Raw genomic sequence first — 26,059 nt, 5'->3', positions numbered from 1 at the left:
AAATAAAGATTTGAAATGAAAATTAATCATTTATCTGCACACTGAGAGAAGTTAACAACAAACGAAGCAACAACCTAGCTTTTTGAGAAATCCACTTTAACATAAAGTATTCTGATTACTATTTTCAGGGTTCATTCACTTTTTCACCAATGATTTTCAATGACTTCTCCATGACCTTTACCTAATTTTTACTCCTTCTCAGCGTACCACTGAAAATGGTTTATTTGAACATGGAACAGGAAAATAAGGTCTTCATGAAACATGTTGTGCCTCTCTGAAACAAATCAAATAGTCGGCTTACTAGCTCCTACAGGCTGAAGCCACTAAAATCTCTCACCAGCAAAATACCTCGTCAGTTAAAAGCCATGTTACGTTTCATTACTAAACGATACAGTATTTATTATCATTATAGTATTACTATTTCGGGGATTAGATAAAATATAAATTATATTTGATGCAACTTTAGTTACATTTCCATGACTTTTCCAAAACTTTGGGAAAAATATTGTTTTCCAAAACCTTTCCAGGGCCTGGAATTAGCATTTTGAATTTCCATGACTTTTCCAGGTGTTTAATAACCGTAAGAACCCTGTATTAAATGTGTATGAAAGACAAGGTAATTTTTAATAAGCACAGAAGTATCATCACTTCTGATTACACATGCTCACTCTGTCTTAAAGGCCTGTGCAGCCTTCGGAGCTTAATGGTGTGAGTTCAGGCGGAGCCGGCTAATAAGAGCTTTAGTGGAGATATGTGTATATTGAAGGGCAGGCTGGTCTGCTTTATCAAAGGCCCGTGCTCTCAGTCAGTCCGCCTGCAGGGAGCTGCAGCAAACTGACTTCATGGAGCAAACCTTCAAGATATTGACTACTTCAGAGGAAGACCATCCATTACTCTAAACTCCCCTCTGTTACACCATGTGTCTTTAGCAGCAGATTCCTCGATGCTCTCACTTCTCTAAACCTCTGTTCCGCAGACCGGCTCCTCGACTTCTATCCTTTCCTTTCCTTGCTCTGTTCTCCCCTCGATGTGTTCCCCTGACCTTGTTGAGCTTCAGGCAGAAGCTTAGTTCTTCAGCGAAGGAGTCTAATCCAGTGTGTCAAAAAGCTCTCGGCAGGATATGACTGATTTCATGTTACACTAAAAGCCTTACCGCGTCTCTTTCACTCAGCCGCAGAATGAGACTTGAATGTAAAATGACCCTCAGACTGTTTACCATAAAGCAATCATTTGTACACCTTTTTGTAAGTGTTGGCCTCTCATCCCTTCACTCCTATGATTTCCTTCCTTTCATTTGCTTTTTCCTATTTTCTCCCGTCTTTCTTTCATTTTAAATCCCTCACTCACATGCCATGCCTACCACAACGTGAAATGAAATGAATGGAATGGTTTAAAATAGTGAACAGAAATGAAAGATGCAGCATCAGAAACCAGTGACACATGTATACATCGGGAGAGTTATGGGGCAAGAGAGCAATATTCTGAGACAGAGACAAACACCAGGATGGATAGACAACAGACATCCTTCATCTCGACTGCAACACATACATTATGTAGAACAGGTTTCTCCGTCACATTCTCCCTCTCCAAACCCACTTGTCTCGTATCTATGGAATGACCTGTTCCTCTTACGAATGATTTCTGACATCGTCAATCATGTGCTTGAGTGTGTGTTCACTCACATGTTAAGGTGTGTGTCTGAGGCAGAGCAAGCATGCAAGTGGGCGGTGTTAGCGGCATATTTCTTGAATCCATACAAGCTATTGAAAAACCAATCGAAAGTATTGAATATGGATTCTGTGTGTGTGTGTGTGTGTGTGTGTGTGTGTGTGTGTGTGTGTGTGTGTGTGTGTGTGTGTGTGTGTGTGTGTGTGTGTGTGTGTGTGTGGAGGATGAAGTGGTTTAGTTTATTTGCCATGTACACACTTACTTAACTCAATATGGTCCAGTTCCATGCATATTGGTAAAAGCATTTTTTTGTATTGCTGTTTCTTCCAGCTGTATATTTCTCTATATATTTATGTTGCGTCATGCTTTAGGCGTGCGCTGTTTTTGCAATGCTGGATGGATTATTCTATGTGGTGCAGTGTGAATTACGGCGGGGAAAACCAATATCAATCTGAGCCTTTAAATCTCTGCGTGCTTTTCTGTGACCATTGAAAGGCCCCCTGACGGTTGTATAACGTAACCTGCATTCTGTGTGTACAAATACTAAGCACACACATTGCCATGCTGACCAACTGTAAGCATCACGGCCCCTACACACGGCGGCGCCGCTTCAACGCTTCTGCCCGTTCACTTTGAATGGGGTGACGTCACGATTCGCCGAACTGCATTGTGGGAGCAAAGCGTAGCTTCTCTCGCGGTGCTCGCTGCAAAAGTAGAGCAATGTTCTACTTTTGCCGCCTCGACGGAGGCGTCAGCCAATCAAATCCCGCGTATGCAAATCTGACAGTACAAGCGCTAGCCAATCAAACCGGGTGTATGTTGGGAGAGCCAGACGGCAGTTATTTCCCATATGTCAACAAAAGGAGGAGAAAATGATCGTGGCGGTAGGGAATCACCCGGTACTCTATGACCAGTCCCTCTTTACATACAGGGATACAAACCGGAGGAGCCAGGCATGGGGGGAGGTGGCAGAGACAGTGGGGGAAACTGGTAGGTTTTCGCCTGTTTTGGACAGCTAGCAAGCATAGACAGTATATTTAGCCAGCATGGATGTAGCATGAATGCTTTGCTTTGTATGTCCGGGACGGGACATTCATGTGATTGGTTGTTGGTCGCGTTGCTCGCGTTGACTCCCCAAGCTCAAGAAACGCCCACCGCCAAGCGGCAACGCACGCCGCCGTGTGTAGGGGCCGTTAGAGTAACACAAGCTGAAGAAGTGTACAGCAATGTATGTCATGTGTCCCTCTCAAAAGTGATTGTTAACCTCACGGGGAATCAATTTGATATATTCAATTGAAACACCAACTTGAAATGAGATTCATTGGTGACTGTAAGTGTCTTTCTGTAATGACTTCTCCGGCCACACGGTTAATGAGCAGCTGTGTTCATTCTAATTGGTTATTATGCAGGTGTTGTTGGGATATCAGGGGTTCATTAGCATATAAAGTAGGACACTGAACTCACTGAAGGCTACGAGAATGTCCTCACGTCTGAAGTATTGGTTCGATATTTGGTGAAATACAGAACATATTACACACTCTCTTGTCAAGCTGGATGAGAGGATGGCTGTAGTAATCATGTAGCTAAAACCTGCCAAAAAGCACTAACGTTTGAAGTGGCGGTTATGTGCCAGTATATCTAAGGCAACAAGAGCCAGGAGTTAGTGGACCAAGCATGTTAATACTGGACTTATACTGGGCAAGCAGTCGTAAGAGGACACAATTCCATGACTCTTTTTCTACTAAAACTGTAAGAAAGCAACTGTTTATAACATCGAAACCTAAAGCAGGTTGGCTTCGGAGTGTTCCTGCCCTACGGTGATCAGAAACCGCTTAATGGAGCTCTAAAAGAAAGCAAAAATAAGCACAGATGTTACAATTTATCCCGGAGCTATAAACTGCCGTATTGAAAAGATTCTTGTATGCATGGAAAATAAACCTAAACTGGGACGGTGAGAGGATTGTTTTCCGGAATGATATCACCCTCCTTTATTGTACAGAAACGTCCATTCAACGTCCCTGGGGAGCGAGTGCAAAGGTGGAAGCCACTCACTGTGCATTCATGCTCCAGCACACACACATAGATACACACACCCACCTTTGAGTAATGCAGTGAGGATGGCAAGGTCAATGTCCTGATGGCCCTCCGACCCCATCCGGAAAACTGTTATCTGAGAGACAATGAGAGAGAGGGACGAAGTGAGAGAAAGTAGCCATCACTTTCAATCAGTTTCTAGTATGTCTTGTGTTGTTTGATGTATTGCGTGTAGTCTTAAAACATTAAAAACTTGGTCACATGTTGAGAGAGAGCCGAATGAAACCGCTTCACTAAAAACACTGAGGTGCAGAAGAGGAGAGGAGAGAGGGATTGCTCTGATGTAAGGCACTGTGTCTCTTCCACACACACAGCCTGTAGGAAGGGGAATACATACGTCTTCTTTTTGTCTCCATGTCATAACATGTTGGGATTAATCTGTCGACTAACACGTCTTTCAGCTGCATTCCTTATGACCTGTGCCAGATAAACTAATGGTGCGATAGATGAAAGCCAAAGTCCGCTGAGAGGGAAGTCTGAGAAATGGGGCAGCTTTTCTCTCTCAAATATAGTAACACGAGTACCCATGACTCGTGTTAGCATGTGTGTGGGCTAACATGCTCAACTGTGTGCCTGCGTGAAGGGCACCTTGTGGGAGTCTCGTACGGGAGAATGCGTGTTCTGAATTCCTGACGAGCTATCCCTCTAATCCTTCCATCCTCCCATCCATCTCCTCCCACCCCGCTCTCCTCCCTGCAGCCCATCTCCGTCCCCATCTCCCGCCCTCTAAATGGCTTCATTTCGTTGGCTCCAGGAATCTGCGGTCTTTGCTGCTGCTGTCCCTCGGGCTATGCTGCAATGTTCTAGGCTAACCCTCCTCTATTCCAGTCTCTTTCCACGCAATCTAAATGCAAAAAGACTAATTCAATTCACATCGATGATATAGAGTTGGTATTATTCGGATCAATCATCAATTGTACACCACATGCTGATGACGGCTCCTCCCAGAGAGAGTAATGAGGAGTGTGGCATCGTACACCTTCGACCTGCATCACGCAATGCAAATTACTATTAATGGGACCATCACATGCAGACTTTCCTCTTTATGGTACATTATGGCTCTTCTCAGTAGAATTGCTGTTTTTGTTGTTGTCACAAGCACAACACAAAAGCCCAGAGGAAGTGAGCTGGCAGTTTGAGCAATTTTTGAAGTAGTACTACAACCTACATGTCGGTTGGCCCAAACAAAGTTTTCCCATTTACTTACATTGGAAAAGATACGTCTGTTAATCAGCATATACTTTTTTTTAGCTAACAAGCTAACTTCTTAAATAGCTCTTATTGTAGTCCCTTTCATAGGAATAAATGGAGCCCCGCCTCCAAAGCTGTGTCCAGTTCTCTTCATACACTCATGGTGAGGATATTCTCTAAAAGCAAAATGTTTAAGTAAGTAGCCAAGTGACCTTCAATAGTGGATAATGTAGTGTACCGGTAAAGATGATGTAACAGCGATAGTGCCATGGCAATCAGCTCCGCACTTGACTACACTGACGGGGTACTATCCAGAGTAAAACATGAACAAAGTACCTACTTTATATTGAGTCAAGGCGAGTCAAACCACGGAGTGTAAAGGAGGTATAACGGTGTGTGTGCTTATGTGACCTGTGGCGGTCACTATCAGCCTGTGTAATTAAAAGAGGAGTGCAATGGGATGTGAAGGTATTGATTTTAGACTTCATGACTGAGGACACAAGGACAGTGCAGTGTGTATTGAGTTCATGTGCTTCTCTTACTTAAGTTGTGGTTTGTGTGTGTGTGTGTGTGTGTGTGTGTGTGTGTGTGTGTGTGTGTGTGTGTGTGTGTGTGTGTGTGTGTGTGTGTGTGTGTGTGTGTGTGTGTGTGTGTGTGTGTGTGTGTGTGTGTGTGTGTGTGTGTGTGTGTTTGTTTGAATGTTGTGGCTCATGGCTACATTATGACTTGCTAGAAAGCATCTAAGTCTTCACTAATAGATGTTAACAACAGCTTGGAAGTGATCTGCTGAACACAAATGCAATACAGTGATCTAACAAAGTGTATGGATTTACTTGAATGTGTGTTTAAGAGAAGTGACTCTAAAAGGTGTGATTATATAGTATATATATATAGTATGCAAAACTCAGATTTCGAACAAAATCTGGAAATAACCAACCAGTGGTCGCGTTAAAGGCCCTGTCACACTGTCCCGAAATTGACACCCGATGGACACACGATAAAGGAAATGTTCAAATTCGGCTGTGATCGTAGCAACATCGGGCCATTCGTGAGGGCATCTAAGCCATCGTATGACCGCCGGTGGAGTCTCTCAGGCTCCGGCAGCAACTTTGTGAGCGGCAACTTCGTAAGGCACTCGTGAGGGCATCTTGTCAAATCGTGTCATCTTCGTGTTATCATCGGTGCATTCACATTCACTCTGATCGGGGCGAATGCTCGATGGCACCGAGGATAACAAGATGCCCTCACGATAGCCTTACGAAGGGCAACATTGACACACGAATTTCAACACGAAAATGAACCTTCGCAAGGTCCTTCGGCTATTTGTTGGCATGCCAAAGATGTTGCCACCGCTCACGAAGTTGCTGCCGGAGCCTGAGAAACTCCACCGGCGGTCATACGAATGGCTTAGATGCCCTCACGAATGGCCCGATGTTGCTACGATCACAGCCGAATTTGAACATTTCCTTTATCGTGTGTCCATCGGGTTATTTTATTGCACAACAAAATCATGTAAACATATTATGTAAATAACCCAATTTGTGTTCTGTGAAACTAAAAAGGATATAATATATTATTTTGAAGGACAGTTGACAGGAAATTGTTGTTGTTATGGAAACAACATTACGGAGAAAACGTAATATTTTCTACATATAAAGACGGATACAGTAAAGAACAAAGTCTGAAGATATCAGTACAGTATCATAGTACTGTAACATAATTGTTTTTGGTACGTTCATTGCAGTTGTATTTCTTAAATGTAATGTAAATGTTGCCTTCGTGTGTGGTTCGGGGCCATCTTCGTGCGAAATTCACAATTCCATATTCGTGTGTCCATCGGGTGTACATTTCGGGACAGTGTGACAGGGGCTTTACCGAATATATTTTCCGAAAGCAGTCCGTCATTTTGACAGATTAGAACAAACTTAGAACAGCGGCAAAGTTTCCCCGCAGCGAGGCTCTGGTGTTATGCCGTGTTATGCATGCCCTCCAAAAAGGAAATGATACCGTTTCCAAACCGAACTGTGCCGTACAAATCATTGAAATGTCTGTGAATTTTGGCTTTAAGCTGTGCACGCTCCCGTGAGGTGCAGTGGGCATGCATAACACGACGCTAACAATTCACGAGCGTACCCCCCCCCCCCCCGACCCCGTTGACAGTTCACGAGCGTGCTCTCTCTCTCCACCCCCCCGTCAAGAGTTGTGTAAAGGCCGACGGGTAATACTGGATTTTGAAGGAAATGTTACGACCCTGTCGCGAAAAAGTCTCGCGCGACCTCTGTAACCAACCAACCATTTTAAAGACTGTTTTTATTGGCAGGCTTAATTTCGCCGAATCAGGACATCACGTGTCCATTATACCACCATGTTTATATCGTTACAGCAACATGGTGGCTTCCTTTACAAATGTACACACTCACAACGCTTGCTATTGATTATATTTCCCTCCTTTACCTCCACTACCGTTCTTACACATACTGTATCTTCCTCCTGCCCCCCCACCTGCAATCACTAATCTAACAACACATCTCCCACGAGCATGCTACACACCCCCCCCCCTCCGCTGCATGCCTCCTTCTTCCTCCAAGGTGACCCTGTGGATATGCGCTACCTGTTGTCATAGAGGCTCTATAATACAGAGGCTACGCAACAGAGCCTTAAGGACAATGCAAGGTTTAATATCAGTAAGTGTAAGCAAAGAAATAACAAAGCTTCTCGACCATCTGTTTTTATCCCGTTGTACAGCGAAGACTTTTCTACAATCACATCCATCAAAGGTGTAGACAGCTTCTTTGTATTTTTGTCATGGGGTAAACTTCCCCATCTGGTTAATTCTGTATCTTAAATATCTTAAAATACTGATTTTATTTTCATCATCATGACCTCTGGGGTTTCTGGGTGTCATCCCAAGATTGGGAACGTTAATGAAAGAGAGACGAGTGAAGGAAATGACTAGTAGCATAAACGTGAGACAGCAGGAAAAGGGAAGCATGTGTAAGGCAAAGGAAGACAGAAGGAGGGAGATTTAGTGTTGACACATTCAAGACTGATCCAAGAATTGAAAGAGGCAGAGACATTTTCTGGGATCTGCTGGAGGTTTCCTACATATTCAGAGACGCTGAGCCGCGAGCTTAGCGGAGGATCAGTAAACCGCTCTTCACGCTGCAGTGAGCCAAGCTGATTGGAAAACGTGCATCTTCATTTAATAGGATAATACCCTGCCGATGCTGTGACATGTTCCTACTGTACAAGAAACATGGCCGACCCCCCACACCCGGCAGTGATGAGGCTCGGTGAGCAAACTGTGTCTCTGACGTGTGACAATCCAGAAGTGAAGTCTTTATACCCTATGTTTTACGCTGCTATGGACAATCTTGCACATTCCCTAACATATTGAAGTGGCTGTTATTTTGTATGTATTGATTGTTGTGTTTTATCTTAATGTGTGTGTATATGTGTAAATGTGTCTGTTGATTGTATATATAGAGGATATACACATTTGCATATTTGTATTATTGTATTCGGGATTGTTGGAATCGTTATTTCGATCTCTCTGTCTGTACACACACACAGAAAAATGTACATTAAAGTTGACTTTGACTTGACTTTGATGACCAGAGGGTTTATTTCAGAAGTTCGGGGTCAAAATGTGTGTTTCTGTGCGTACATTTAAAACCAGAACATTATTTAACTGTTCATTTATTTTCTGCTCCGTTCGCCAGCAGCTAATCTGCTATGAGCCAATCCACCCTCACTGTTACTGTAGCTCAACCACACACTTGCTATGCATATTACACGACATGCTATTCATAAACCAATGACGCAACATTTGAACGTGTGGGTTTGCATGTCAACCCAGACTTGCAATATTTAAACATGTGGGTTGGCACTTAAACCAGCCATTCTCATACACTGGGAGGTTCACTGCGAGCATTGAAGCTTTTATGTGGCTTGGCATTTTACAGAGACAGAGAGTAATGGAAAGCAATAACCCCCTGTAAGGGAAACTTCTGCAGCAATGGAGAGTCAGGACTCAGAGAGACACGAGGAGAGTTGGAGCTTTGATGTCAAACACTGATGGTTTATTACAAATATCGGCCGGAGGATTCACATCACGAGTCACAGCAGCCAGAGGTTCTGACTGCACGGGTGGAGTTGCCACATCAATTCTGAAGAGCCTCTCTCTCGATAGACCTTTTAACTAGTTCACAGAGAGTTAATCCACATATTGGGGGAGATAACGCAAACATCTGGAGCACAGAATCACTTGTCTGACCCTTAGGCTCGAAGCCAGCGTTCTCACAATCATAAACCATTTGTGACCGAGAGTCGCCCGGTCATAAACTGGGAATATAAACATAAACTCAGGAATGCCGACTCTCTGGACATTTTCAAAAATCAACTCAAACACCATCTGTTCACCCGGGCCTTTGGCAACCGGTTATTTTTTATTTATTTATTTTTTCTAACCTGTGTATCCTTGTGACTATTATTATTTTGTTGTTTTGTTTCCCATTGTAAAGCGTCCTTGGGTCTCTTGAAAGGCGCTTTAAAAATAAAAATTATAATTATTATTAATATCAACATATAGCTGCAGCAGCACATTCCTTAAGGGAGATAACAGAGTCAGGGTTGGTCATAAATGTCAAAGGGCAAAAGGTTAAATATCTTAGGAGCAAAGGAGAATTATTCTCTCACACCCCCTACCATGTTTTTTGTTACAATAATCATTGAAGAGAGTAAATGTCCCTCATACTGGTAAATTATTTTGTGTCCTAATGTCCTATTTTCTGTTTGGTATAAAAACACAGGTTAGGTCATAGCCGTGATCGTACTCAAACACAAACAGATGCTTTTACGGTCGTTAGATGCAGTCTTTTGTTTTTTGTGTGATACAACACCAGGTTTTACAGTTTGTCCAGTATTGTTTGGTCTGTAAGTTATAGCTCTCTTGCGTCTGAATTACAACATACACATCGAACAACACTGGGTAATATGGAAAACCTGGTATTGGTGTAACATCATTTTGATTTGATCACAAGCCTTCAAGAGGACAGCTTTTTAGAACTATCTTAGTCAATATTGATGTTTGTGTTGAAAGTTACAAATCATGTTTGACTAAATGATTGAATCCTTAGTCTTCTTATATCACATTTGGTTTGTTAAATGTTTCCAGAAAATGTTTTGAATTTGTACTGTAACAATTTCAACATATGGGGCGAAGCCTGCGAGCTAGTTCAGGCTGTCAACTCGAGCACCAATGATACATTAACACGTGACGCGTCTCTCTTACAACCAACCAAACACAATCTCCTAAACTTGCCGCTCTATTTAAGCTGCCAGGTCTGCCTGCCTCTGCCTCGCTAATGCTGCTGCTCTGTCACATTGCTGATGCGTTCACGTGCTGCTGCTTTCCTGCTCCACCACCACCCCAGCTTCCACCTGTAGCCAGAGGCACGGGAAGGTATTTTGAGTGGGGGTGCTGAGGTGCTGGACTCCAGTGAACACTATTACGGGCACTATAGAGCACGCACACAATAATTCAGATAGGGGAGCTCCGCACCCCCTGCCTGCCGCTAGGGGGTGCTGCAGCGCCCTCAGCACCCCCCTTCCCGCGCCCATGCCTGTATGCTTGGGGGGACTCAATGTTCTTTGTAAATCTGTGGAGTGATGAGGCCCGAGCCTAGACGCCAAACTCAAACGATATGCTGCTCCTAATAAACATATAAGAAACACGTGAGTTGTCTTACTGAAAAATTATTATGACCATAACATCAAGCACAGGTTTACCACTACATTTTGTCCAACAAAAAATACACATCGTTGTTGGGGAAATATGTTCCAAGGCCTGTCCTGACTGAGCACACGCACCTGTAACCTTGGCTGCTGTGCTCTCAGTGTTCTGTCTCCCTGTTCCTGCCTGTTGGCGTCAGCTGATGGAGGTGTTATGATTCTACCTTGTTATGCAGCATGCTGATGATTCTCTCTGAACTAGCTGAATACACGGGTCTGGGGTAGAGTTCTTCAGAATCGACGTGGCAAATCTACCGTGAAGTCAGAACCTCTGACTCTTTGACTTGTTTTGTGAATTCTCCGGCCGAAGCTCCAAATAAACCCATCAGTGTTTGCCATCAAAGCTCCAGCTCTCCCCGTGTCTCCTTTGAGTCGGTGACTCCTCCTGCCTTGCTACGCAGAAGTTTCCCCCACATACTTTGAAGACCTATGGACATCACCGTCCCATTTCCAAAGCACCGACTGCATCCTTCCAGCCATTAACAATGGTCCCATTTCAGATCTGACAAAGCTCTGCTAATGGTTTCCTCTGTGGGAATTGGAGCATTAAATATTTAGATGTGTTATTATTACTTGCTGGGATAAATCATATCCCAACACTTAGCGTGACAGCAACAGCAGATGAAAGAGAGAAATACATTCAACTGATAAACTAAAGGAATTATTCTCTTCTAGCATTTCTCTGTTTTGTTGTGCCTAATCTTCACATTTGCTCTCCATTCAGACCACTTTTGTTTTCCTTCTCTCACTTCTTCTCTCATTTCCTCCCACCCTCTCCCTCTGTCATGGTCCATTTAAGTCACTCATCTTCCTCCTACTCCCTCATAGTTTCCATTGTCAGGGAGGCGGGGGGAGGTTGGTGGTTCCTCCTGAATATTTAATCCGAATTAAACATATAAGGCCTATTGTACACTCAATTTTTCATACCGAGCTGGAAGATACCAGGACAGTCATCACAGATAAATAGAGTTGGATCATGAGGAAAAGAGGCAGAGACTTAGAATTGGATCCTTGCAAAAAAAAGTAATTCAAAGTCAGTTACCCCAAAATGCACTTTTTGATGTCTTTTATACATACATGTGTCCCCCCGGTGTGTCGGGGAACTCACGCAGCGTCAGAAAATAAAACCCTCTCTCTTTTCCTCCGTACCCAAATCTCTAAAAATGGGGCTACAACGGAGCTGACCCAGATTTGCGTCCGATATGATGTAATATCTGAAATGTAGGCTGGCTTTACACCCGCCACGGCCCTATCAGAAAGTTGCTATCAGAAACAATGCCCGACTGTTTTGGACGTAATATGGTCGGTGCATGTTCACATTAGCATCGCTAACACTCAGAGCTAACCTATACTGGAGAGAGTAACTCTGCCAACAGTGGTGATTTTTTCATTGGCAGCTGTCTTGGCATTGTTTTTGAAAGAGCAGCACGTTTCTCCTAATGAAGAGCATCTGCACAGGTCGGCACCATACATAACTAATGGCACGTTTATTGTCTCCAGGTGGAAAGCACAAACAGCCCTGAGTATGATAAACAAAGCTGAGGCAAAAGGGAAATACCTGAAGCACAAAATGTCCAAATAAATAAACCGACATGCTCAAAAGAAGGGAAAATAGTGGGGCACGTCCTTTCTTTATTCGCCTCCTGCCCTCTCAAACAGACACACAGTCTCCCGCTCTGTCACACTTTATCCCCAGCCAGTCACCTTTACTCCTCGACACGTTAGATGTTCTTCTGCAGAGCCAGGAACCAAAAGTGGCTGGCACAGTGTTTCTCCCTCTCACAAACTTTACACTTTCTGAGCGCTCACCCAGGATAAACCCACAGTTGCTGCCAGAGTGGATCAGTCAACTTAACAGTTTTGTGACTCTCCTCACGCCCTGGGGGATAAACACAGATTTGGCACTACTTGGCTTTGGCAGACGCGCGTAAACACAGTTGTCGATAATTGCTATTGGATTGTAGTAGAGGTACTTTAGATCAAGTGGCACTTGATACGCTGGGTATAAAGAAATGTGATGGTACCGAACTCCAGCTTCTCGTGTCACTTCTGGTTAAAAAAAAGAAAAAACTAGCTATTGCCGAAATCCAGTGGTTCAGTGATGACCGATTTTTGTAGTCTGACCCCGAAGTCAGCATCGCAACGAGTCCATCGACAAAAAGGATTTGGATATTTTTTTGGGACATAGCAGCAGAACATATGCTCCATGATATTTACTGGTTTTGTCCTACTGCTAAGCTAACAGACACATGTTCAGCAGGGCAGCGTGTATTAGAACATCATGGGAAAAACCCAATGGATCAACTAATTCTTGAACGACTCTAAAATGCCAAACTTGCCGCTTCAGAGCTGTAATTCATAAACAAATAAGTGCTGCACAGTGACCTTTTCTTATGTGCACTCTATGTATAGATCTCACAGATGCTCAACAGTTGTGCATGAATAAAAAGTAAATGGATTAAAGGTGGGGTAGGTAAGTTTGAGAAACCGGCTCGAGATCGCTAGAATTTGAAAATACACAACCGGAGAAAATCTGCCTCTTCCTTACAGAGCCCCTCCTCCAACACACACGAACGCGCACATGACCAATGAGGGCACGAGATAAGTTTGTGCCCCGATGGAAGGCTGACAGGCAGGTAGGCCATCCAATCCGTTTAGCCGGGCCGGCTTTGTACTTTTTACAGTACCACGGCTTCTACAGATGACATTTTTTTATGGATTTGTTGTCAAAGCACTTCAGATATTCATTGCTATCGGGATGTTAAGAGCATTCCATGGAATATAACAAAAAGTGTATCTCGAGGCGGTTTCTGAAACTTACCTACCCCACCTTTAAGTGTTTTTGTAGGTTTTATTTTGTATACGGGTGACCTGTTTGTTTATGTTATGTTATTTTAGTTTGTAGTTACGTTTGCCGTTTTCTCTCTACAGCATAATTTAAGAGAGAAAATACTGCCTCTACAACGGTTTATAATTGCCCCTCTCGGCTACACACAGGACCATGTACATAGTAATTACTTTACTGGTAGACATGAGCAGTTGTTCACCAAGCAGAACCACGTTTTGACCTTAGTCTAGAGCAGAAGAAACAAGTTCTGCAGACCCCATAGGGGGAGCAGCAGTGGGAAAGGGCCATCGAACCTTATGTTCCCGTCCACTGGGAGGATGGTGTACTAGCTCCTCAGCGCTAAAGGGAACCACATGTTTCACTATCAATAACATATGAGATATCATACATGTTCTGCTTCCTCTCATACAATCAATTGACCTTGCAGGGAAACAAGCTTTACCACTTGTCTTTTTAAGGTCTTGAGACGAATGTTTCCTGTCTTGCATGGGAAGTCTCTCGCACACACACACACACACACACACACACACCACACACACACACACACACACACACACACACACACACACACACACACACACACACACACACACACACACACACACACACACACACACACACACACACACACACACACACACACACACACACACACACACACACACACACACACACACACACACACACCACACACACACACACACACACACACACACACACACACACACACACACACACACCATTCAACAGCACGTATAAGAGGTTGGTTTGGAGTGAAGGGGAATCAAACCGCGCCGAAGGGGTGCAGCATCTCAAGGTGAAGGCCATTTGGTCCACAAGGTCATCGGAATTCATTTACATCCACTTAACATTACATGTCATGAATAAAAGATGGATCAATAATTGCTTCAACAAAAATGTTAAGATGAGTACGCTTCATTTGACTAATCCATTCGTCCCTCTTCCATATTTGTAATGTTTCTTTGTTGTACAGCAGACACGTCAAAGACTGAATAAATGTTAATGTCGTGTTATTCGTGGCGAGCGTCAGTCTGTGAGTCTGTCAGAATATCAACGTCTCTTGGCTTTTCTGCTTCTGCAAATATATGTGTTTGGCATGTGTGTGTGCACGTGTGTGAACGTGACACTCACCAGCTCCTTCTTCTTCATGCACTCCATGAGAATGATGAACAGATGCTGCGCCTGTGTGCGGCTGTAGGTGAACGTCTTCTGGATGGTCACCAGCAACTGGTCTCTCAGAGACTCGTTAATTATGCTGCAGAGGGGGTCAGGTAGAGGGAAGGTGAATAACATAGTTAGGGGGAAGCAGTAAGTGAAACCAAGGTTGACTCCTTGGTCACATTTCATTCTAGATATTTGAAGCCGTAAAAACTATTTTTTACTTATAGTGTGTCTTGGATAAAACCCAAATGTTTACAGTGTGTTTTTGAAAATAAAGCCTTAGCACATTTCAGAAAATAGAGACGGTTTGCCTTTAAGGTAACACTCCTTTTACAATCGGAGCAAATCAGCAGAATTACATTATTGCTGTTATGTGCAGTAAACATACAATTATATATTTGTTAAACTTGATCTGAGGCTTTTTGTTAGGTAGAACTACAATACAAAGCAAAAACATTCTGATTACCAACACTCTCCACTCATTGGATAACAAGTGTATCAATAAGCATCCATCATTGGATTACAGCCACATGTAATTAAGTGGACGGGTGATTGCATACCCCCCATCCTCAGAGTATTTGTGTCCGAAGGCCAGGATGTCGGAGGCCCTGCCGCTGCCATCACACACCACCACGGGGATGGGGGGTGTGTCCCTGAGGTACTCCAGCACTATGGAGATCACATTAGGGCCCCCCTCCACGATGAGAGCCACCACCGGCACACCTTGACCAATACCTGCACAGGAAGACAAGACAACGGGGGTAAAACACAAAGAAAGGGACATAAACGTGAAGAAAAGAGAGGGAATTTGAGGGGGGAAAACAGAAGGAGGATAGTCAATAAATAGGCTTCATTTCATCAGCAGTCCTTGATCCATAAATACATATCCAAAAGTGTTAACACGGGCCAAATATAACACCTGTGATGTCTGTTGGCAGAATCGTCAAAACACTTCTAATTATAGAAGAGAGGTTTTTTAAGAAGCACCTGTACCACAAATACCCATCCTGCTTTGTTCCTGTGGCATGGGTGGGTGCGTGCGTGTGCGTGTGTGTGTGTGTGTGTGCGCGTGTGTGTGTGTTAAAGAGAGTACGTTTCACTGATGATAATACAAAATGGCTCCTTGCCTGATAATCACACGTTATTTAGGGTAATTATGCTAATAATTAGCCGATTGTTTTTTTTCTGCACTTGGTGTGACTCTGCTCTCGTGAACTAAACTGAAGGTACGAAAGAAATTGCAAAACTCTCAGAGGAATGTGCTGCTTCTTGCTTGTGAGGCTCTCTCTCCTGCTTCTTGTTTTATTTCTATACTCGATTTCTTACACTTTAAAGAGGACATCTATGAAGCTCATTTTCAGGTTCATATTTGTATTTAGTGTCTCTACTGGGACGTGTTGAAATGCTTTATTGTTCAAAAATATCTTTATTTCTCTCATACTGCAGCACCTCTTTTCACCCTCTGTCTGAAACCAGAGCCCAGTCTGCTCTGATTGGTTAGCTGGCCGGCTCTTTTGTGATTGGTCAACCACTTAGAGATGTCCAACCTATCAAGTACAATGTGTTGGAGCACTAGCCAATAGAAGAGCGTGTGTTACATAGTGATGTCACTATGTCACTGAAGTGAACAAAGGAGTCCAAAGGAGGCGTTCAGGGTGTGTGGGAGAGAAACTCCCTTTGGAGGGAACACAGGGATGTTAGCCTTTGCAGACCATTTACATGCACTAAAAAACTATACACACACTTAAAATGGCCCCTTTAAGACAGCACACACCTTGTAAACTTGAGTCTCATTCTTACCCCCTATGTTATAATGTGTTGTGGTCTCAGTCCGATCCATTTCATCATCATGCCCCACATTATTCTGCCCTATCCTGCTTCCTGTCTAACTTCCTGTCTCTCCAGTATTTCTTTCTTTAGACACTTTTCATCTCCCTTCCATTCTGTTTCATTCGGCTGTGTTTTCCACCTGATGTGTTGCATGTTCCCGCTCCGCACCGTCATATCCTGGTTTGCATAATTCACAGAAGAGAAAGCCTGTCTCTCAAACACGCAGGCAGACATGCACAGACAGCTGCGTGCTAACATGTAGCTCATACGCACACACAGACACGAGCACAGTTTCGGAAGCGTACCCACCGCCATTACTCTTCCCCTCGCACAGCCTCATGCGGCCTTGTAACAGGGACAGTTACATAAGTGGAATATTCTAGGGGCTTTGACTACTTCAGAGAGGTACTGTACACCGTCGCTGTGCCACAACACATCACGCGGCCGTAGATCAACAGAGCAGGAAGTGAGAGGGAAGCAGATTCACAACATTTGGTATCTGATTATTCCATTTCTTTTGGATGTCTATTTTTTCGCTGCATCTGCGTGTGCAGTTTCAGTCCGATCAAACTTCGATATTGATGGTTGGCTTTGGAGGCAGAGCGGCAGCATCTAATGTGGATTATCGCTCAAATGAGACTCACAAGCAGCAGTTGAGGGGGGCAAGCACAGCTGTGTCGTGGCTAATTGGTAGCATTCACACACACACACACACACGCTTTTTGACCTCAGTTTCACACTCAAGATGAAAGAGAGTTGACTTTGATAGCAGACCATTCATTCTGAACAAAGCTATTCCTCCAGCGAAGACACCCAACACGTTTTTACTGTTTCCTCCGTCAACAGACTTACAGTACAGAACATGGTACCAACAAATGTTTAAATAATAATAACTTTATTATATAGCACCTTTCATGCAAGACGACGACGAAAGTGCTTTTCAGAACAAGAAACAAGAAAACAAGAAATGAAAAAAAACGGCACAGGAAATTAAATTAATTTTTGTTGGCAGACAGTAGCAGTTTAATGTATATGCAACGTTTTCTTAATAACTTGGCCTGCATTTTAATAGCCACTAAAAACATCCCCTCAGTCCGGTGCTGTGTCCGGGGACTTGACTTAGAGTCCTAAAATTGGCAGTGTTACTGATCGGCCAAGTACTGCAACTGAACCTGCAACTTAATATTCTTTTAATAGACATCCTGTAAATGTTAGAAACTGAGAGCCCTTTGAGTTATTTTGTGGAGGCGGGTTTGGTGGTGTGAATTCTCTCTTTATATTGGATACAACACTAAGTGGCTGAACACATGCAGAGTGCTTACATGAGACAACACTTTCAGAACAATATCTTTTGTTCCACAGAAGGAATGTAAACTCATAGCTGGAGAGATAATCTGTTAGAGAACTGATTGAAGATGCTCTCCATACTGTTCAAGTTAAGTAGACTGTAAATGTCTGCTTATTTCTCACAATACTTCTATATACAGTACCATCAATGTTTCTTTATTTTTGCCAAGAAATGAGGTGGGACTCCACGAATAAAGGAGGAACATCATGCACTTAGGCTGCGGCCCCACGAGGACGAAAACGGCTAAACGCATAGGATTAACGCAAACGCAATCGCAAACGGCTTCCGTCCACATGCAATAATTATCCGGATAGTGTCTGCCCACACGAGACCGCTCCGTTTAGCTCCAACCGCTGGAGAAGCTGCAGTACATATGCAGGAGCCTCTACGTGGCGCTGTAACTTCCTCCACAAAAGCAGCGAAGAAGCATGGTTGTCATGGTTGCCCTTCTGTTTATTCTCCGCGGTGGGGGCCGAGGGAACCGGGCAGAGTTTTTCGCCAGTCAACGTGTATTAAAGTTGAAATCCTCCGGACAAAATTATAAAAGTGCCGGTCAAAAGTCTTCTTTGTTATTTATTGAGCTTTAAAACAAATGAATAACGACTCTATATAATATAATGATAAAATACACAGAGCCTCTCTTTTTCCTCCCTCTCTTCGGACAGCGCCAGTGTCTGTCTCATGCAGCAGCTCATCCAGTAATCAGTGACCCGGCCGACTGTAAAAATAAACATATTTATAACTAGTTTAGGGAGTTTGAGAGGTAATTAAAATAGCTAAGGGTGATGATCTGACTTGAAGTGTGTGTTTTGCTGCAGAGGGAGGAGCTGCAGGTGAGCAGAGCTGCGTGTCTCCGTCCTGTCAGATTAGACTTCACTCGCGAGAGAAAGATAAATAATCTGAATTCAGGGTGCAGTTTACTTTGACGTGGGGGTGAGCAGCAGAGGTGGGGAGAGGCGGGGCTATTGCCTCATCATTATTGCTGTAGATGTTGCACAAACAACTGTAGCATGGTCAATAGCGTCCGGAGCACGATAGCAACTCTGCGATCCGCCATTGTTGTTGTTGTTGGTGGCGAAACACTTCAGCACTGGCGCGGGGTAAGCGGAGGTGAGCAGAAGAGGTGGGGAGAGGCGGGGCTATTGCGCAATCACTATCAGTGATCTGAAAATGTCCGTATAGGGCGCACACACGGAGCTGTTTGACCCCCCAGAGAGTGGCGTATGCATTTCTATCCACCTTGGGACCCGTTGTCGTTTCCTCAGTCGTTTAGTGCCGTATTCGGTCGTCCTCGTGTGGCCGAACGGTCTATATGACACTAAACAGTAACGCAAACGACCGAATTCGTCCTCGTGGGGCCGCAGCCTTAGAGTGGAAACACTGTTGTTATGGAGGTGTTAGCCAGTGCAGTGATAGTAACTGAACATTTTAGATGGTACATGAAATATATTGTGTTCCAATGTGAGTGTTACAATGAAGGAAATGAAAATAAACGTTTATTTGTATTCCAATTTATTAGAAAAAGTATTTTAAGCATTCCTTACAATACATATACCTCTTTGCTGTTCATATATAATACATTAGTGTAAACATAGTACATACTATGAGTAAACGTGGATACTACCTGTTATTTGATCATTTGTGTTCTATGTAAAAAATACTGCGCTGCTTCTGTTTCCTGACCCTGATCGACAAAAGCTATTGCTATGTGTAATATAAACGATCTTAAAAACGTTTCATGTTAAAAGATTATATAATAGGCTCTTTAACGGTTTTCAATAGTCGAAATACACCCACATTTAATAACATTAAATAAACTGATGTATACAGTGACATATTCAGTATATTCTGCAGATATATGATTCATTAAATACACACTCCAAAAACGATTCTCTCTCTCTCTCTACATTCAGTTTTTCCACCGCCTATTCTGATAATTGACTGTATCTGTGCAACACTCACACACGCATCAGATAACACAATCAGAAACCCCTTCTCTCTCCCCTGTCTCTCTGTATCTTAGTCATAGTTGTAACCCAGTGCCCACACCTTGTCTCTCAGGAGGCAAAACAACCGCGAAACTGTGTAAAAAAGCAGATTGAAGAAGAAATGGAGAGAGGTGTTGGACGAGACTCCAAGGCCACAATTTTCTAAATGTATCCAGCCTGGAAGACGAGGAAGTAACGAGGAGGAGAAGGGTTTCGGGTGTGTAAAGGGTGCGTGTCAGAGAGGCACACATAACATGCTTAAATGGTCCTGATTAAGGAACCAGCAATGACTCATCCTCTGCGTGTGCGTCGGTGTGTGCGAGTGGCTGCGAATTTGTCCTTGCATGTGTCAAATTAGTATCAGCATGACTGGAGGAGGTGTGCTACTGTATGTGGGTCGTTGTCTTCGCGATTCCCCACAAACATGATTCTAGCAGCAATTAAAGAAGACGTAACATGAAGACGTAACATGACTCAACTAGCAACGGAACAAAAGGTCAGAGAGTAGGGGACATTAAACGTGTAAAGTGTCTTTTTCCAATTGTACTTATTCATTCTTGTTACATCAACCCTTCTGTGTCCTTTTTTACTGCTCAGGAATTCAAATTAAATCCGACGGTATGTGCTATCTCTCGTCAGTAACTTTGTCGAGTTGCCGGGTTACCAAGGCCGCACGCCAGAGAATATCAATCTTAAAAGGTGTTATTGATCCGGGAAATACATTTACAACTCGGAAATTGAGGTTAAAGGATTTTAACTCCACTTATGTTGGTGTTGGCGATCACTCTCCGGCAAACACAAAGTCAAATAAATTGTAAATGAAAGTGGGTCAAAGGTCATCTGGATTTCATTCTGATACGAGACACTTTGAAAGAGGAATTCTTCAATAAAACGGCGACTTACTTTTCCTTGCCAACACTCTGTATTCGACTCATTTAACCATCATCAACTAAGGAGATAACTCGGGTCTGCACTGGCTTTAAATGATTCATAAAAGCGACAGTTAAAAATATCATTACATCCAAAGTTCTACAGCGCCCCCTCCTTCCTAGATGTGTCACCTTGTTTTGACTCCTTATCCAGCGGACAGTGCAGTATTGGAAAAGCTGAAATGCAGAATGTTTAATGTAAATCCCATAATAACAGTTACCGTACCATTGGGGTTCGTTACAAATAATTGTATGGGACAAAAAAAGAAACAGAAAATGCCCTATTACTGTATGTCTTTCCCGTCTCTCTCTCTAGGTCGTCCTCAGACGAGCCCTCCATCGTCGCTTCCAGTCATCCCGGTTCTCTTTCCTGTACTGTGTTATATACAGTAGGTCGTTGTGCATGTAAATGGTCTGCTAAGGATAATTTCCCAAAGTTCCTTTCAGAAGGGATCATCACGATGTAACACCTGCGCTTATATTGGCTAGCGCTCCAACACATTGTACGTGATAGGCTAAGGGGCGGGACATCTCTGAAATATATTGGACTGTTTATTTCTGTGTCTTAATTTCTCTTATGGTTTATTATGGTTTAGGCCCAAAATACATTTCTGACCTCCTGCTAAATGATGAACCATCCAGATCTCTCAGGTCTTCAGGGACTGGTCAGCTTTCTGTCCCCAGAGTCAGAACTGAACACGGAGAAGCAGCGTTCTGTTGTTATGCTCCAAATATCTGGAACAAACTCCCAGAAACCTGCCGGTCCGCTGCAACTCTGACTACTTTTAAATCCAGGACTTTTCTTTTTGCCGCTGCTTTTAATTTAAACTGAGCGGTTGTGTTGCGTTGTTGGTTAATGACCATCTGGGGCTAGTAACCCCAGGGAACCAGTGTCTGGGGACTTTGTCCTGGCTGCTCTCTCTGTGTGTGCTGCTCTGGAAGTATGTGCCATACAAGCGTACACAGCTCATGTTCGGAGAAGCCTTAAAGAAAGGCATCAGTAAAATGGAACCTCTGTGTGAACTATTCACATCTTAAACTGCAATGTACTTTTTATTAAAGTATTTTTTCTTTTAATGTTTCTTTTATTATATTTTCTCTTTAATGACTGTTTTTAAATGCCTTTGTCTGAATGTCTTTCATTTTTGTAAAGCACCTTGAATTGCCTTGTGTTGAAAGGTGTGTACATTGTGTACATTGCCTTGTGTTTTTTATGCTGCTGCAACGCAAACATTTCCCAAATTGGGATCAATAAAGTATCTATATCTCTCTCTCTGTCTATCTATCTATTTCTAAGCAATTGACTAATCCCAGCAGAGCCGGCCAGCTAACCAATCAGAGCAGACTGGGCTCTGCTTTCAGACAGAGGGTGAAAAGAGGTGCTGCAGCACAGGCAGTATGAACATTAAAGCATGGAATATATCCTCTATAACATCGGCACAGGTCATCTCCCAGAGCATCTCCCCACTCCCACTTTTCCAAAGGACATTAACCGCAGTTCACACTACTGATCATGCACTCAAATGCTTTCCACTCCAGAAAACATGTTGTCCTCCACGCACATCCTCCACCTGGGGCCATACCGGCAGCAAGTCATGGAACCATGCTCACTAGTGCCTCTGTTATCTCTCCACCACAGGCATGAACACTGGCGCTTCGTGTTTATCTTTTTGACATGTTTCTTTGTATCCATTCGTGCACACCTTACACCCGATGACTTCCACTGTCCCCTTGTGTCGTTTCAGTTATTCTCACGTGCCCGAAACATATGATATTTGCTGCTCCACTTCGACAACGGAGCTCGTTTCACTATGACACTATTTCACTATTTTACTTTTTGTATTTACTTGCTAGTCTAATTAGACTAATAAAAGCCTTGAACCTTGAACAAATGTATTAATCCAAGAGATCTGAATCGGGGTGAAAAATAGTGTTTTGGTAACACGGGGTGTTCAGGTAACCCTTAAAGACTTTGTTGTGGAACGCAAAGCAGAGTAGGGGGCTAGTACACCCTCCTGAGGGTCCGATTGTGGATGTCATGCGAGCATAACATGGTGAAAACAATCAGTCTAAATTAACAATCGGGACGGACATGTTCGGATTTCCAAAGGGAGGTTCTGTGAATAAATAAAAAATCAAGAACCGAAATAATTGAACTATTCATATCTTAGACTGCACTGTAACTTTTATCTTTTAATGTTTATTTTATTAGCTTTTCTTTTTAATGACTGATTTTAATTGCCATTTTCTTAATGTCTTTCATTTTTTGTTTTTCTTTTAATGTTTCTTTTATTATCTTTTGCTGTTTTTAAATGCCTTTGTCTGAATGTCTTTCATTTTTGTAAAGCACCTTGAATTTCCTGGTGCTGAAAGGTGCTATATAAATAAACTTGCCTTGCCTTGCCTTGTCACAATTTAGAAGCTTTGCTAAATAAAATGTCCTTGCTATTTATGTTTAATTGGGTTCATTGAGTGCAGGGTGTCATTTCTAAGCTGGTATCACATTGTGAGAATGTAGCTCTGTGTGAAATGTGTCAAAAGAAAAACCAAAAGTAATTCCTTTGGCCACACAGTTGGACGGCGGTTAGAAAAAAGGGTGATATTTGAAAGCTCTTTTCAAGAAAAATCTAGTTTTCCCGGGCACTTATAGCGCTCGAGAGAATAGTACGACCCCCCTCTTGACTTCCCATGTACCATAGCTTAGCAATAATCTCTCCTGTATGGGCTGCTCCACGGTGGAGGTCACCACGTCACGGCTAATCTGCAACACAAGGCCTTATGGCTCCTGGATTCAATTACCACAGGTCCTTCATCTTTTACCTATGCTGTGATTAATGAAAGCGCTGCGGGAAGAGGGTCAGTGAAGGGTACGCAGTGGACAGCGTTAAAATGGCCCCCATCTAAACGCAGATACAATTTAATAAGCCAAGTAATCAGGTCAAATGGACGAGGATATAAATAAATTAATAACTTATATTCTTTTTTTGACATCTAATTTAAGAGAATTTAAATGAGATGCAGTTTCCTTTTGAGAGACAAACATGTATGCATGGAGCGTATTGCATGTCTGTCTTTCCTCGTGTTGCCTTTTCACGGCTTCATCATGTTTTTTCAGTGCAAACACCTCCAGGTAATGTCTCGTCTGACTGCCTGCATCCTCCACAGCTGCCTCACACTTTCTTGGTGCTTTATATAATTCTCTTCCCTCAATCCCTTTTCTCTGTCCTCCTTTTCTCCCTCTCCTTTCTCCCTCTTCTACTTACCATCTCTCTGAGGCAGGCGTGTGATTAAAAAGGCATTATAGCGACACAGAGACATGTCAAACGTTCTGTGCAGAGGCTGAGTGATCTGGGCTGAAAGGTGCCAATCATTTAATTGATTCTCTTCATCTCGCAGTTTGACAATGTCTGTTAGCTTCAGGAGTCGGTAAGTAGAAGTTAGCAGTGAAGAGGTCCCTGAGTGTGTTCCCTCAAACGCCATACATGCTGAATCAATATGGTGATCACACGTTTTAAAGGTCTCCTAGTATGCTATTTCTAGGCATATATTATGGGTCTCAGATATATACAAATATATAAAAAACATTTCTATGATGTGTTTTGCTCGAAATACCAAACAGATCATGCATTTTAGACTTGTATTGTCTTTTATTGTGATTGTAGTAATGTGTTTTTATTACATGTACAGCACTTTGGCTCGACCAAACATCGCTTTTAAATGTGCTATATAAATAAAACTTGATTTGATTTGATTAGACATCCCTCATATCCCTCTATTTCAGCCCTGTTAGAGAACTGCAGGTCCGGGGCAAGCCCCCAGGAAGTGCTCCGGACTCTGAGAAAAAGATTAGTTGTGTCCAAACGGCGGTACTCCAATTTCCGTATCAGTCCGTGACGTCACTGGGCCCAGAAATACTTTTTCCCATTGACTAACATGGAGAAAGAGACGTCTGTAAATCAAAGGATATATATTTTTAAGTAAATAAACTACCCAGTATGAACTATTGTATAGCCCTTATTAGAATCATTAGGTCCTTAAAGTTGTAAAATGCACTAAAAGCAGAATCTAGATTTATTTTAATTAATTCTAGTGAGCCGAGAGCGGGAGCTCGGGGGGCGGGGCTTAAGGGACGCATGCTCTGTGAGCGCACATACGGGTTCCTCTGCTCTGGCAGCCAGGCATGATGGGTAATCTGTGACGTTTCGCTCTCTCAAAAGTTGGGCAATTTTGTCCTCCTGCGCCAATGAGCAGCTCTCATAGGAAAGAACGAGACCCCGCCTCCAACGCCATATCCAGTTCTTATTATACATCCATGGTACGGGGTCCTTAGCTTGAAAAAGGAAGAGGAGCCTGCTCACAATTCTACGAGATACAGGTAAATGCTGCCGTGATTAAAGGCCATATGATGTTCCAAACCACTTCAAGGATTATTTCTGAAACAGTATGGAGCTCAAATGCTTTCTCTCTCGCAAGGTGAGTACCTTTTTTTATTTCCTGCTCATTTACACATACTCTCTCCAGCTCTGAGTGTAAGCGATGCTTGCTAATGTAAACAAAGACCATATTACGTTCAAAACCGTCGGGCATTGTTTCTGATAGTGCCGTGGGTCTGCATGTCCGATATTACGTCATATCGGACGCAAATCAGCTCCGTTGTACCCCCGTCTTTAGAGATTTGGGTATGAAGGAAAAGAGAGAGGGTTTTATTTTCTGACACACCGGGGACACATTTATGTATAAAAGACATAAAAAACTGAATTTAGCATGAGAGGTCCCCTTTAAGCTCAGTCCCTTTGTTTATGAAGCAACCTGTTTTGCCTAGGCTGAATCCTTGTCACAGTTTTGCAGGCTCATTTGCATCTGCATCTGTTGCCATGTTCTATCAAGTTAGACAACGCCTGGATGAACGATCGAGCCGTGCAAGTGCTGTCGAACAGGGCACAGCCACTGAGCATTTACTCTACCGTGTGACTGCCTTGGCTCCGGTCCATCCACCATATTTACAGCCTCCCAACCCCAGTGTCCTGTCTTAAGCCATTTACTTTGTTTACCCTGAGCCAGAGCTGTCCGTCAGATACACTTGAAGAGGGCACGAAACCACATGAGACCGACACCTTCCACATCATCAAATATACAGTAGACACGGGAGGAAGCATGCAGAGGGACTACACGTGTCTTGTCACCACGG

General features: G+C 43.2%; 1 protein-coding gene across 7 annotated transcripts in view; it reads right to left on the bottom strand.

Annotated features, from left to right (window-relative positions):
* Positions 1-26,059, bottom strand: part of trpm3 (transient receptor potential cation channel, subfamily M, member 3) — a 193,826-nt gene that overhangs the window by 52,041 nt on the left and 115,726 nt on the right. For all 7 annotated transcript variants that reach the window (XM_071204426.1, XM_071204427.1, XM_034091089.2 and 4 more), the window contains exons 7-9: positions 15,337-15,511; positions 14,747-14,870; positions 3,766-3,838 (exon numbers count right to left, since the gene is read on the bottom strand). In XM_071204426.1, coding sequence (XP_071060527.1) covers positions 3,766-3,838; positions 14,747-14,870; positions 15,337-15,511 — 372 coding nt within the window. The remainder of the gene's footprint in view (positions 1-3,765; positions 3,839-14,746; positions 14,871-15,336; positions 15,512-26,059) is intronic.

This window comes from Pseudochaenichthys georgianus, chromosome 9, assembly GCF_902827115.2.
Source record: "Pseudochaenichthys georgianus chromosome 9, fPseGeo1.2, whole genome shotgun sequence".
In the NCBI taxonomy this organism is placed as follows: Eukaryota; Metazoa; Chordata; class Actinopteri; order Perciformes; family Channichthyidae; genus Pseudochaenichthys; species Pseudochaenichthys georgianus.
The sequence above is the reverse complement of the archived record's forward strand: the minus strand, read 5'-3'. Positions and strand labels throughout refer to the sequence as shown.